At 32.2% G+C, this 14,968-nt stretch overlaps 2 protein-coding genes and 1 pseudogene across 2 annotated transcripts; 1 reads left to right on the plus strand and 2 right to left on the minus strand.

Moving 5' to 3' along the window:
* The first annotated feature begins 320 nt into the window (after window positions 1-320).
* LOC101264092 (putative disease resistance RPP13-like protein 1) lies at window positions 321-5,885 on the plus strand (annotated as a pseudogene).
* Window positions 5,886-6,364: 479 nt separating this feature from the next.
* On the minus strand, window positions 6,365-8,263 carry LOC101249988 (lysM domain receptor-like kinase 4). Its single transcript, XM_004251354.4, has one exon. The coding sequence runs from the start codon at window positions 8,261-8,263 to the stop codon at window positions 6,365-6,367; it is 1,899 nt and encodes a 632-aa protein (XP_004251402.2).
* A 1,398-nt stretch (window positions 8,264-9,661) lies between these two features.
* On the minus strand, window positions 9,662-12,724 carry LOC101264399 (alpha carbonic anhydrase 7). Its single transcript, XM_004251105.5, has 7 exons — window positions 12,462-12,724; window positions 11,685-11,905; window positions 11,038-11,144; window positions 10,682-10,784; window positions 10,378-10,545; window positions 10,215-10,268; window positions 9,662-10,007 (listed from the first exon to the last, which is right to left on the minus strand). The coding sequence occupies exons 1-7, from the start codon at window positions 12,553-12,555 to the stop codon at window positions 9,924-9,926; spliced, it is 831 nt and encodes a 276-aa protein (XP_004251153.2). The 5' UTR covers window positions 12,556-12,724; the 3' UTR covers window positions 9,662-9,923.
* Between the last annotated feature and the right edge of the window lie 2,244 nt (window positions 12,725-14,968).

Here is a 14,968-nt window from a genome sequence, read left to right on the forward strand (position 1 = left end):
TGTCCTTCAACTTTGAGCGTACCCAAATAGACAGTTAAACTTGTATAAAATTGAACAAGTAGACACACGTATTCTACATGACATACTACGCCTCAGACGCCACATAGGAGACAAAATTGTCCTGTAGGGTGTCATGTAGAATGAATGTGTTTATTTATTTAATTAAGTGGTCATACTTTGCGTGTTCCTGAGACTTTGTTTTTTGGTTTAAATGATACGTTAGGCCCAGTTGAGCACTAAAATGAGAAAAGCGGTAGTGCACAAAGCAAAAGTAATGAATTGACATAAAGCTAAAAATTATACTCTCTTTTGTTGTCTCAATTATTTTGGAATCTTTGTTTTTTTGGAGTCAAGAAAAGAGATTTGTTTTGCTTCATTCAGTGATTATTCTTGTTTGCGAATTACTGTTAGCATTCAACAGGTGATCGATCATTCTTGTTTGCGAATTACTCTTAGCATTCAAAAGGTACATAAAGAAAGAAGTTGTTAGTAATTAAAGATAAAGAAAAATATTTATCTTAAAAAATCATTTTGTTTTGAATTTGCAGATTTCAGAAATGGAGGTTGTCGTAGCAATTGGTGATGCTTTTCTCTCTTCAGCTTTTGATGTTCTCATTGATAGGCTTGCTCCTCAGGGTGATCTTCTCAAAATGTTTCGGAAGCATAAGTATGATGTTGAGCTCTTAAAGAAGCTGAAATTGACTTTGCTTGGTCTTCAAGCTGTGCTAACTGATGCAGAGAATAAGCAGGCATCAAATCACTTTGTTAGAGAGTGGCTTAATGAGCTTCGACATGCTGTAGACTCTGCTGAAAACTTGATTGAACAAGTCAATTATGAAGCTTTGAAGCTTAAGGTGGAAGGTAAGCATCAAAATCTTGCAGAAAAAATATTGAAATATTGTAGATTTTGCAACGTGTGCTTGGGTGATCATTCTTTTCTTAACATAAATGAAAAGTTGGAGAAGACTATTGAAACATTGGTGAATTTGCAAAATCAAATTAGTGACCTTGGCTTACAGAAACATTTTGGTTTGACTAAACAAGAAGCTAGAACACCTTCAACTTGTTTGGTTGATGAATCTGATATCTTTGGTAGGGACAAAGAAATAGAGGATTTGATTGACCTTTTATTGTCTGAAGATGCAAGTGGACGAAACCTCACTGTAGTTCCTATTGTAGGAATGGGTGGTGCGGGTAAGACAACACTAGCTAAAGCGGTTTACAATGATGACAAGGTGAAGAATCATTTTAATTTGAAAGGTTGGTATTGTGTTTCTGAGGTATATGATGCTTTGAGAATAACCAAAGGTTTACTTCAAGAAATTGGCTCATTTGAGCCAAAGGATGACGGTAATTTAAATAAGCTACAAGTCAAATTGAAGGAAAGCCTGAAGGGAAAGAAGTTCCTTGTTGTCCTCGATGATGTGTGGAATGATGACTATAGTGAGTGGGACAACCTGAGAAATGTTTTTGTACAAGGAGGTATGGGAAGTAAGATCATTGTAACTACACGGAAGGAAAGTGTTGCTCAGACGATGTGTGCTGATCGTTGCACAATCACTGTGGGGAATCTGTCTAGTGAAGACTCTTGGGCTTTATTCAAACGACATTCACTAGAAAATAGGGATCATCCGGAACTTGAAGAGGTTGGGAGAAAAATTGCAGACAAATGCAAAGGGTTGCCTTTAGCTCTAAAGGCACTTGCTGGTGTTTTACGCTGCAAATCAGGGGTGGAGGAGTGGAGAAACATTTTAAGAAGTGAAATATGGGACCAGCGTTTTTCGAATGATATATTACCAGCATTGATGTTGAGCTACAATGACCTTCCTGTACAATTGAAGCGATGTTTTGCTTTTTGTGCGATATATCCCAAAGATCATGAATTATGCAAAGACCAAGTTATTTGCCTGTGGATTGCTAATGGTCTTGTAAAGCAGTTTTGTTCAGGTAACGAATACTTTGACGAGTTGAGATCAAGATCTTTGTTTGAAAGGGTCCCAGAGTCTGAATGGAAATCGGAGAGATTCTTAATGCACGACCTTATCAATGATTTGGCCCAAACTGCATCTTCAAAAATTTGTATTCGGTTGGAAGAGAACGAAGGATCTCATGATATGTTGGAACAAAGTCGGCACATGTCCTATTCCACGGGAGAAGGTGATTTTGAGAAATTGAAACGACTCTCCGAATTAGAGCAGCTGAGGACATTGCTTCCAATCAAAAAGTACTCATTTTACCTATGCAAGAGAGTGTTGCATAACATACTTCCAAGACTGACATCCTTAAGGGCATTATCATTGTCTCGTTACTTTATTAATGAGTTGCCAAATGACTTGTTTATCAAATTAAAGCTCCTCAGATTTTTGGACTTTTCTCGGACATCGATTAGAAAGTTGCCAGATTCCATTTGTGTATTGTATAACTTGGAAACACTTCTCTTGTCATCATGCTATTATCTTGAGGAGCTACCGCTGCAGATGGAGAAGTTGATCAACTTGCGTCATCTTGACTTAAGCGACACTTCTGGCTTGAAGATGCCGCTACGTCTTAGCAAGTTGAAAAGTCTCCAAATGCTAGTGGGAGCCAAGTTTCTTGTAGGTGGTAGCGGTGGTTTGACAATGGAAGATTTGGGTGAAGTACATAACTTGTATGGATCTCTATCAGTTTTCGAGTTGGAAAATGTAGTTGATAGAAGGGAAGCCGTGAAGGCAAATATGAAGGAAAAGGAACATGTTAACAAGTTATCTTTGGAGTGGAGTAGAGGTAGTTCTGCTTACGATTCTCAAACTGAAAGAGAGATACTTGATGGGCTACACCCATACACAAACATAAAAGAAGTGGAAATCATGGGATATAGAGGGACAAGATTTTCAAGTTGGCTGGCTGATCCTTCATTTCTTCAGCTAGCAAAATTGTCTCTTAGCGACTGCAAGGACTGTGATTCTTTGCCAGCACTAGGACAACTTCCTTGTTAAAAAATCCTTTCCATTAGAGGGATGCATGGAATAAGAGAGGTGACGGAAGAATTCTATGGCATTTCATCCTCTAAAAAGCCTTTTAACTCTCTTGAGAAGCTTTTATTTGCAGATATGGCGGAGTGGAAGCAATGGCACGTATTAGGAATTGGGGAGTTCCCTATACTTGAGAAGCTTTTCATTGGAAGGTGTCCGAAGTTGATGGGGAAGCTGCCTGAAAATCTTTGTTGTCTGACAGAATTGAGTATTTCAGATACATCTCTTTTTTATGATGCTCAACTGTTTAGATCCCAACTTGAGGGAATGAAGCAGATTGAGGAAATATCTATACGTGATTGTAACTCTGTTACCTCATTACCTTTTAGCATATTGCCCAGTTCCTTGAAGAGAATATCCGTATCTGGTTGTCAGAAATTTAAATTGGAGGAGGCAGTTGGTTATTGTGACATGTTTCTCCAGGAATTGAGACTGCAAGAATGTGATGGTATAGATGATATATCACCTGAGTTTCTCCCAAGAGCACGTGAATTGAGTATTACGAATTGTGACAACATTACTAGCTTCTCAATTCCTACTGCGGCTGCAAGTCTCTTTATTTTTGATTGTGAGAATGTTGAGAAACTATCGGTTGCCTGTGTGGGGGCCCAGATGACTTCACTGCATATTTTTGGCTGTAAGAAGCTCAAGTGGCTGCCAGAACGTCTGCAGGAACTCCTTCCATCTCTTAAGAAACTGACACTTAATGGTTGTCCAGAAATAGAGTCCTTTCCTCAAGGAGGATTGCCCTTTAATTTACAAGTCCTTGAGATCCATGATTGCAAGAAACTGGTGAACGGACTAAACGAGTGGCATTTACAGAGACTCCCCTGTCTCACACAGTTATTCATCATACAAGATGGGAGTGACGAAGAGATTGTTAGTGGTGAGAACTGGGTGTTGCCTTCCTCTATTCAGAGACTTAAAATATCCAATCTGAAAACATTAAGCAGCCAACATCTCAAAACCCTCACCTCTCTTCAATATCTAGATATTCATAATTCACCTCACATTCAGTCACTAATGGAACAAGGTGGGCTTCCCTCCTCTCTTTCTGAGCTACATTTATGTGACCATGATGAGCTCCATTCACTGCATCTTTGCCACCTCACTTCACTTATACATCTAGACATCTTCGATTGCCCTAATCTCCAATCACTCTCCGAATCAGCACTCCCCTCCTCCCTCTCTCAGCTAGCGATCTCTTATTGCCGTAATCTCCAATTACTCTCCGAATCAGCACTGCCCTCCTCCCTCTCTCACCTAGAGATCTATCATTGCCCTAATCTCCAATTACTCTCCGAATCAACACTGCCCTCCTCCCTCTCTCACCTGACCATCAGAAATTGCCCTAATCTCCAATCCCTTCCAGTAAAAGGGATGCCCTCTTCCCTCTGTAAACTAGATATTGACGAATGCTCATTGCTAACACCACTACTAGAATTCGACAAGGGGAAATACTGGCCAAATATTGCTCAAATTCCCATCTTATACATCGAGGGGGAACACCTGTGATGCTTAAAAGTACAAATGTAAGTTATTCTTTTCCCTCAGAAGCTCGTTTTCTTCGCTTTGCTTTTTTGTTAATTCTTTTCCTTGTTGAGCAGTGCGGAATGTCTAATGCTCAAACCAACAAGTTCTACTTTAATAGATGTAAGTTGTTCTATTTCCTTACTATCTTTTCATTTAAACAAGTGTATAGCATCTATTGCTTCTGTGAAGTAAGGGAAACTAACAGCAACACAAATCTCACTCGTCATCTTAGTTGACTATTAAGACTCACTTTTCTTCTCTATTAACATATGTTCTTCCATCTGATTATATTTAAATAACACACAAGAAAGATAGTGACATTATAATCATAGATTATAAGGAAAGATATTACTTTTCATTGTTAGGATATTGACAAGGCTCGGGGCTCATTTGGGAAGTGAAAAGTTTCAAAGGTCTCTCTCTTCAAGTAAAGAAGCGAAAGCTGTTGAACTATGTATGTAATAGCTTGTAATGTTGTCTTTGGTCCCTAGGCTCCCTTGGGTCTAATGTCACTTCTTTTTACACCAACAACCACTATCTTTCTTGCATTTTGTTTTGTCGATGTGGTATATGCCTGGGATTTTACAATAATGGTCTTCTTTTTACTCTGGATACCAAGGCAAAAAGCAAAAGACGACACAATTATTGGACTTTCTGTATTGAGAAATTGAAATTTCTGGACGTAAATGGTTAGAGAGAACGGTAAATGTATAAGAAACAGGGGAGACTTTGAGAAGTGAAATTTGTAATGAATGGTCTCCGATTACGGAGAACATATCATTTTGTTTGTCAGGATGTGTAAGTTGTTACAGCTCTTAGCTCAGTTAGTAAAAGGAAATTTTCTGCTGAATAGACAGTCACTTGAATTTGGTCGTGACTAACATAGCTCTTAGCTCAGTTGGTATAAGTGAATAAAGACTAGTCATTTTTATTGTACGTTTGCAGTTTCGTTATCGTTGAGTGTAAGTGCAAAAAGACTAGTCACTTATCAGCATTTCTGAAGCAATACAGCATCCAATTGTTGTCTCAGTTAGCTTGCTAGTTTTTTTACAAATGTAACCATATATGATATAAACTTTCTTAGTCAAATAAAACGATAGTATTTCCTCATTTGTCTAGAGGAATCATACATGTACAACTATATATATATAGATGTGTGTGGATTGGCAAAGAGTTATAAAAATCCTTTTAATTGCTTTCAGTGAGGAGGTTGTGATTTTCAAGTCATACAACTGTCTGTTGTGGCTTCGTTGAGATGAAGCATGACTTGCTGCAAATGAGACATCCAGCTCTAATGTACGTACCCAAAGGTCGGATGAGGAGAAGTCCATGGTTGTTTACGCTTCAACTCATTATTCAGTAACAATGTTGTGATTTTCAAGTCGTACAGCTGTCTACTATGACTTCCTTGAGATGAAGCAGAACTTGCTGCAAATGCAACCCAAACGTACATTGTTGAAAGCCGTTTAGTAAAGTGTATAAGAATAGTGCTAAACACAATGTATTAGTTACCGGGAGATTATTTTTTATACATTATTTTATTTGGTGTGTTAAAAAATGACATATATTGTATAATTTTAACTATTTCTATACTCAACTTTCTTTTGGTATTATAGAATCATCTTCAATACAAGCTTATGATACAAAATGAAACGTATGACTTTAGTACAGATATTGAAAATCACACCATTCTTGCAAGGACTTTAACGATATCGTCCATAGATCATGGTCTATGAAGAGGATCATCTTCAACACAAGCTTATGATACTGAATGAAATGTATGACTTCAGTACAAATATCGGAACAATAGATGTTGATAATCATACCATTCTTGCAAGGACTTTAATGATATCATCCATAGATGGCCTATGAAGAGGATCATCTTCAATACAAGCTTTAGCCAAAACAGCTAAACACAATGCCTCAGCTAGAGGGTAATCTTCCATAAGACATGGATCAATGAAATTCTTCAATTGTTCAAAACATCCTCCTTCATTAACACCCCCTCCCAAAAATGTAATTGAATCCCTCAAAAAATTCCCATCAACATCTTCTTTCCCCGATATGAGCTCGAGTAGTACCACTCCAAATGCAAAAATATCTACTTTTTCAGACACCGAGCCATGTACTAGATGTTCGGGTGCAATCCACCCTCCAATACTTCCTATACTTCCAATGTCCCTACTCGTTGCTGGTTCAATCCCTCCTTTAGCTCCAAAAATAGCCAACTTTGCCCTCCAATTCGCGGTCAAGAACACGTTTTTACTATTGATGTTCATGTGTGTGTAAGGTGGAATGGTACAAAAATGCAAGTAATGCAACCCTATAGCAATGTCAAATGCAATTTGAGTCCTTTTGTGCCATTTTAAAGAAATGACAGAGGAATTTGACAAACAATCCCTTAATGTACCATTAGATGGATATTCAAAAACAAGATAAGATCCTGTTATATCATCTTCACCATAACAAACGCCTTGTAGTTTCACAATACTGACATGATTGATTCTTGAATGTACATCAATTACTTGTCTAGTATCCTCAAATCGTATTTTCTTGATCAATACTTCAACTTTATCGACACATCCCCTGTATACGTTGTTACTTACCTTAGTTTCTTCACTAAAATCACATGTCGCGTTTGTCAATTCATCTATGTTGTATTCTCCCAATGTGTACTTTATTCCTGCAAATAAATCAGGAGACAAACAAGAATTCGTTGAGGTTCTAGTAGTCGTTGGACCGGATATTGGTGGAGAACTTCTCAGAGTTGAACATGAAGAAACAGAATCCTTATGCATCGTAGAACGATGAACACATCTATCTTCCTTGAATTTCCTTAACGTCCTTACGTATAAACCACAAGCGATTAAAGTTGCTGCAAGAAGTAAAAAACCAACGATTGATCCTGAGATGTAGAGTTTCTTTAGTTTTTGATTTTTCGTTGATTTTTCTACGAGCTGTGTTGGAAGAAATCCAGGACTTGGAGGTTCGGAGTCTTGAATACTGAAATTTATTGATGGTTCATTTCTCAATGGAACCAAAATCGTTGTGTTTGAGTATACAGTAGGATTAAAACTCATATTATTCACTCTCCATATATCTTCAACAGGAATATTGAATTTTTCGCTTACTTTTCCTGTATCGTCACCTGATATAAACGGATACGTGACAAGGTAGTTTATTCCAGGACCAAATAATTTACCAGGGCATGCACATTTTACAGGTACAATCAACTCTGTTCCACTTTTGATTTCACTGTTGGTGAAAATGTTTTCTTGAACAAGTGTTACTGACTTAACTAGACCTTCGAAAACACCACAAGCAACGTCGTTGAAGTTCGTGTTTGTAGGTGTAATGTAAGTAACATTTGCTTGAAAGAATTCACCTGGACAAGAACAATGGATTGGAATAATCACCTCTCTTCCAATTTCAAGGATTTGAGACGAAGACGTGACGTTGTTCGTTCTGAGGAGGGATTCATCATCAGGATTCAGTATCCCAAACAAGTATGAAACATCAGAGATTGTTGTGAAATCTTGATTAGTTCTATAGATCAAGAATGTTTCACATGAATCATTTGGTGAAGTACTACATGTGTATCTTGTACCTAGAGATGTTATACTAGAATGACATGAAGTTGAATCATAGTATTGTTGGCCATAACTTGAGCCAACATAGGTCACAATTATTACTACTACTAGAAGCCAATGAAAAATCATGGCATTCAACAAAAAGAAATAGAGTGAAGAATCAAGAATGTGGCAAATGAAAGAATGATGTGGATATGAGAGTGGGAATTTTTAGGGTGTGAGTAGGTCGAGACGCATGGACGATTCAGACATTCTTTAACCGGGGCCACTCTTTCTAGTTGTTTTGGTACAATTAGGAGATTCTTTAGAAGAAAATACATGAAGGTCCCACACCGAGCCCAATGGGCTTAGCCAAAATTAAGTTTTGGATTTAACTCACGCCTCAAAAAATAAGAGTCTCTCGGTCATTAATCATATACGGCTACACATATATACATATATATCATACATCTAACGCGTTTTATTATTATTATTATTGGATGAGCGACTATTTAAGATAATTTCTCAAAAATAATATTATAAAGTTCAATTAGATTTCATCATGGCAGGCCAAGCAGAGAAGTATATGAAAGAAATGACAATTTGTAATAATAATAATAAGCAATTGTAAGTGAATTGTTTAGTTGGGGAAAATAGTATATATTATTAAGTAGCCGGCCACAATTTGTATATCCAACTGTTATCTACTTGGCAAATATGGACACAAAAAGTAGTATGGAATATTTTCATGTTTATGATATAGAACCGTGGCGAAATCAGAAATTTTTTAAAGGGTGTTCAGAAATAACAACTTGTTATGTTAAAGATGTTCAAAATATATTATTTAATCATTTCATATATCATTTTACTTATATATATGTTAATTTTTTTCCGACGAAGGGTGTCCAACAGTACGTGGCTACGCCACTGTATCTAGCTAATAGTGTGACACAAACTGTATAAAGGGACACTTATCATATACAATCAAAACAGATAAGTCGCTAGGTTTTGAGTGACTTGCCTAGCGATTTTTCCGTTTAGGTTGTATAAAAAAAGTAGTGTTCTTTTATACATTCTTGATAAGAAAAGTAGTTTTTTTTTTTTAATTTTGCTTTGAATTTGAGTTTTTATAGGTTGATTCGATTTGTGTGTGAATATTATCGATTATTGAATTTGTATCTTGTAAATTCGATAATAAAACTAATAAGATTTTGTTTATGGGGTTATTGATTATCAGTCGTTGATGTCTCAGTTATCTTGATCATTATTAACACAAAAAATAAATAAATAAAATTTACTGACGTACGAATTTAATAGCTAAATAGTAAAATTCGTTATTAATTCTATTTTTAGTGATGAATTAGCTTTGAATTTTCATTAGCTATATTGTAATTAATGAACCTTTGATGAATGTTTGACATAATGTTGTCCAATTTACAATTATTTGATGGTTTACTAATTATAATTAATGAACCTTTCAACATTTGTTGCTTTTTGTGGGGTTGTTGAGAGAATAATTGATTAAGACAAATACGTCAACAACAGAAATATTGAATAATTATTTTGCTATAATATTTTAATATTGAATAATCAATATATAATACAACAAATTAAATAAATATACTCTATAATGGAAAGAATTACAATCATGTTATAAATAATAAAAATAAATAAAGGCCATTTATAGCTCATATATTGAGCTCTTATTATTATTATTTTTTTGTACTACAAACAAAATCATCATAATTATTATTATTAGAACTATAGAAATATATTTTATTTTTGAGATTATATTGTTGAATATAATCAATTATTCTTTAGGATCATTTGGTCTATAGAGTCGAATTGTTCGTTTGTTTGTTGCTTGGACTGGTCTTGAATTTGTCTCAGATTCCTACAAAAAATAAAAAAATAAAAATCGAGAGAGCGTTATTGAAATGATTTATAGGTACATAAATGCTTACGACTTATATTAAGACGGAGTACAAGACTTTCTACGAAAACTTATGTATTATCATATGTCAACTTAACTTATCGTTAATCAGTTATAATGTCTGATTAAGTTAAATCTAAATATTAGGATAAAACATAAATAACTTACATCATGAACGGCCTCGCGAATTAGCTTCATTTGTTCTTTTGTAACAGTCCTTACCTAATAAAATACAAAACAAATGATATCGAATATTAACTTCAAGCACTTTCACATATATATTTGACTGATCTCACAGCTCGAACTCGTAAATTTAGGGTTTTGAAATTACCTTTCTTACAATAGTCCATACAACATCTTGAGTGCAAGGAGGAACAGTCAAAGAGCCAATATATCTATAATATTTTCTGCTACCCAACTTCACTTTTTTTGGATCAATTATTCCTATTTTTCTCTCCACATTTTTTGTATGTGCTAGAGCTTTCAAATCACTCTCAATCTGAAATTTAAAATAATTATTAATTATCAGTGACGTATATAGAATTTTTTTGTACGTACTAGAGCTTATAATAGTGTTAAATTTTTTTTTATATTGTCAGTGTATAAAAATTTGATTCGCGTTTAGTGTAATGTACCATAGACAAGAAGGAATCAGCTCTTCCAATTTTGTACATTATTCCAACAACTGCAGTTTTTCCATCTTCACTTTCATGTACCAAATGAACCTCCAAATCAAATCTGCATTTTATTTAATTAATAGAAAATCAAGATTAATAAAAAAATAATAAAAAAAGACAGTCTAATGCACAAAACATCGATCCCATGCATGTTCATGCAGGATTTTAGGAAGAGTCGTATTAAGAGATGTGAAGTAGACAATCTTTTCTAACGATGAATTAGAGTACTGATTATTTTCACGACTCAAACTAGAAAAATAATTTTATCGTTGCACCTAAAAAGTATATAATAATAAAATATATAAATTAAAGACCTTCTTCCATTAATGGTATGTTCAGAAGGTGAATGCCAATGAGCTTGATTGAGTTGATATTTAGTTCCATTTATTACAATATGCCCAGCTCCACCTTCCCATCTTAACTGCAAGTAGTAAATAATTTATTATTCATCACAAGAAAAAAAAAATCAAATCTTTTAATATCATGGGAATTTAATTTTCAAAAAACTTATACATATAATTACTAATTAATTAATTAATACAAGTTGCTAATGTAACAACCCCATATATAACTTCCCTCTTAATTTCAAGAAATTAAGCACCTAACTATATATTATATTGTTGCAAATTCGAAAAAGTAAGGTAGTAGGTTAAATAGTAATTAACAGTAGAAAAAAGAATGATTGTATATTTGATTAATTTCATGTGTAGTAGGTTAAGTTTGTTGATTTTATGTATTTTAGTTATTGATATATGAAAAAATATTCTACTAAAAAAATCATTAACAAATTTAACAAATCAAATAGTGCTTTGGTGAAATTTTCATATATCTTTTAATTAGAAGTCTCGATTTATGTTCAGAGAGAGATTTAGAGCACGTACTAATAATAAAAAATACATTATTTAAATTTTTTTTTCTTAAAAATAACTTTTATCGTATCAAACTGATCGAAAAAACTTACCATCATATCATGTCCTCTATTCAAGAGAGTAGCATAGGATGTTGTTTTGTAGCTTCTATGAAGTCTTCCCAAATGTGAAACAACTTCAACTCTCTCATTTAAAAGATCAATTGGAGATTGCAATTTTCCAGTGTTGCATAGTTTCCATTCTGGATGAATTTCACCCCAATGTGTTGGTCCATTTTCACTCTCTCTATCATAACTAAACTCACTTTCATCATCTGTAAAAAATAATAAAAAAATTATAATTAAAACTCATAATATATAGTTAGTTATACATCGATATACAAAACTCTTTCTTTATCATCTTATGTCAGATGTAACATAAAGTTGTAAATCGAGACACCAATTATTATTAGAATTGATGATAATTGAATGACAAGAGGTCCGTCAACCGATCGTTCATTAACAGACGAAACTCTTTTTCTTTATCATCTTGTGTCAGGTGCACCGTAAAAGTTGTATATTGAGACATAAATAATTATTAGACATAAAAATCGTTATCATATTTCTGTATGAGATATAACATAAAGTTGTAAATTGAGACATAAAAGCCCCATTAGACGAAACTCTTTTTCTTTATCATCTTGTGACAGATATAATATAAATGATAAATTGAAACACAAATTATTATATTAGAACTCATAATAATAATCGAATGACAAGAACTCTGTCATTATGACTAATCATTAATAGACGAAGCTCGTTCTTTATAATCATCTCGCGACAAGTACAACATAAAATAGTAAATTAAGAGACAAATTAAAGAATACTAACCAACTTCATGACATGTTGCAATGAATGCATTGGTGAGGAAAAGAAAAGAAAGGAAAAATATTTTGTTGGTTTTTGTAAGCTTAAATGTCTCCATATTTTATTTTCCCACTTTTAGAAGAAAATAATATTTTGTGTTTTTGTTGTTGTTAAGGATGCAACTTTAGTAATATTAAAGGTTGCTTATATAGAAGAAAAAATTAAAGCAGTCTTAGTGGAAATTGAAATGTGAATGTGAAATTGACCAAAAAGATCTTAAAAGCTATCTTTGACTACACATAAGGAAAGAAATTTCTAGGCTCTAGCAATTTCAGGTGAACATGTTTTTTTTTTTTAATTTCGTAATCTGATCTTCGATATTTATATTGTAAAATAAAATTAACTTAAGTCATATTGCATGATTTATGTATTTCATATAATATGTTAATATGTCTTTTATTTTGTTTTCAATTGATATCCACGTCTTCTAACTTATGGTGTATAAAATTTACACAAAATTGAACAAATAGACATGATATTCGTCAATACGATAATTTTGTGTCCTATTTATTTAAGTGATTAGTTGTACACATTCAAAATTAAGAAATATTTATAGATGTTGATTTAAGCAAAGTGAAAAGACTTACTTATGTATTATGTCCATATATTTTTTTATGAAGATGCTTTTTATTTTCAAATTGAATTCAAAATTTTATCGTTAAAATCGGTGAACATATTCTATTTATTTAATCAAGCACAAGGGGATTTAAATTTTGTTAAAAAATTATATTGTATATATATAACAACACACAACTAACAATAACTAATTAAATATTATTTTTTAATATCGTCTTTTATATTTTATTTTATACTAATTGGATTTTTGTCACAAAATTCGTTCCACCAGGATCTTCAATGATAAAAAAGCAAGTTTGAAGCATATATTCTTTTCTTTTAGTGAAAAACACAATATTATTATTTATACAAAAACATAAAAAGACAATCGACAGTTCTTTTTCAAATAAATATATTTCCTTTGACTCTTAAAGTTGGAAATTCTATTTCAATTTTTCAATCAAAATTATTTTATTGAAAAAGGTCCCATTTTTTAAAATAAAAAAATACATCTGTGATTTTATCTGAATTATTCGTTCATATTAGTCCTTATATCAAGATGTCGTGTATTTATTAACTTGATAAAAAAAAAATACTATATACAATATATTTTTATTGTACATGCAAACTATAAGATTGTCATGGTTAATTTTTTAAGATTAGCAAATAATTACAAAAATCGACATATTAAATATAACTGATTTATTAATTTTAAAAATCAACATATTCATATTATCAATATTCATCTATCTATAGTAACTTCTTTTATAAGTTCTGTTCTAAAACTCTAAAACATATATTGATATTTAGTTTGTATTCTCATCTCGAATATTATGAAATCATGAATAATATAAATATTCATATTAATCTTTAACTAGTCAATATTAAATATGTATAAATTAATATTTTTATTCATAATTTTATTTAACTATTTATCATTTATTCAAATCCGATCCAACTCGATCATCGCATTATGGCATCAGGTTAATGTAGAATTCATCAATGAGCAATTTGGTGGCTGCAGCAATACGAAGTAGTAGGAATTTACCTGCCAATATTGACCGTAATAAAATAGTGTAACTCATTTAATTAAAAATTATAGATTATAATATATATATATATATATATATATGTGTTGAATGTATATTTGATCAACTGTATCGCTATATTAGGATGTTGAATTCGTCGAAAAATTATATTTATATATATAATTAAATTTTATATTTAAAAGATACATAATTAAAGTTAGATATTTTTAAAAAAAGTTTTGCTTTTGATGCAATGATTAAGCATATTCATTTAATTGAAAGAGTTTCTGATTTAAACACCAAATAACATAATATTATTATAACAGTCACGAATCATTATTCTTCGAATATATGTATTTATGTTATAAAATTGAATAATTCGTTATGGTGTATAATTTTTTTAAAGTACCATTTTATGGACCAATTTTGATTATTATTTTTCTTCTTTTTTGTTGCCACCTTCTTGACAACATTAGGAATCCTTAATTAATTAAAGTGCTTTTTTTAATTTATTATTTAATTCTTTGATACTTGAAATTATTCTTTAATTTGACATAATGACAAGTTAAGTATTATATGCTGATCATTCTGATGACCTATCAAGTATTTCTAGCATATTTTTTTCTTAGTAATTATAATAATAATTAGCATACAAAATCTATGAATTAATTTTTACTCCTTTTGTTTCATTTATATGTATCGTTTTAAAATGATCATTAACAAATTATTTTATTTGTTAGAATTATTTGGAATTTTTTTATTAGATTTGACAAGAATCTGCTTTTGAAAAATAAAATAAATAAATAATATTTACGTAGAAATACAGATATTTAGTTCTTTTTAATTAAGAAGTCAAGTATATTTGCATTATAACAAAAATAACTTTTA

This window comes from Solanum lycopersicum, chromosome 11, assembly GCF_036512215.1.
Source record: "Solanum lycopersicum chromosome 11, SLM_r2.1".
NCBI lineage: Eukaryota > Viridiplantae > Streptophyta > Magnoliopsida > Solanales > Solanaceae > Solanum > Solanum lycopersicum.

Bases quoted from the DNA above. Each gene is read 5' to 3' on its own strand.
- LOC101264399 (XM_004251105.5), bottom strand. From the start codon at position 12,555: ATGGAGACATTTAAGCTTACAAAAACCAACAAAATATTTTTCCTTTCT. The intron at 10,785-11,037 runs GTCTTTAATTTA...AATAAAATGCAG, and splicing joins CATACCATTAATGGAAGAAG to ATTTGATTTGGAGGTTCATT. The intron at 10,546-10,681 runs GTACATTACACT...TTTAAATTTCAG, and splicing joins CTGATTCCTTCTTGTCTATG to ATTGAGAGTGATTTGAAAGC.
- LOC101249988 (XM_004251354.4), bottom strand. From the start codon at position 8,263: ATGATTTTTCATTGGCTTCTAGTAGTAGTAATAATTGTGACCTATGTT.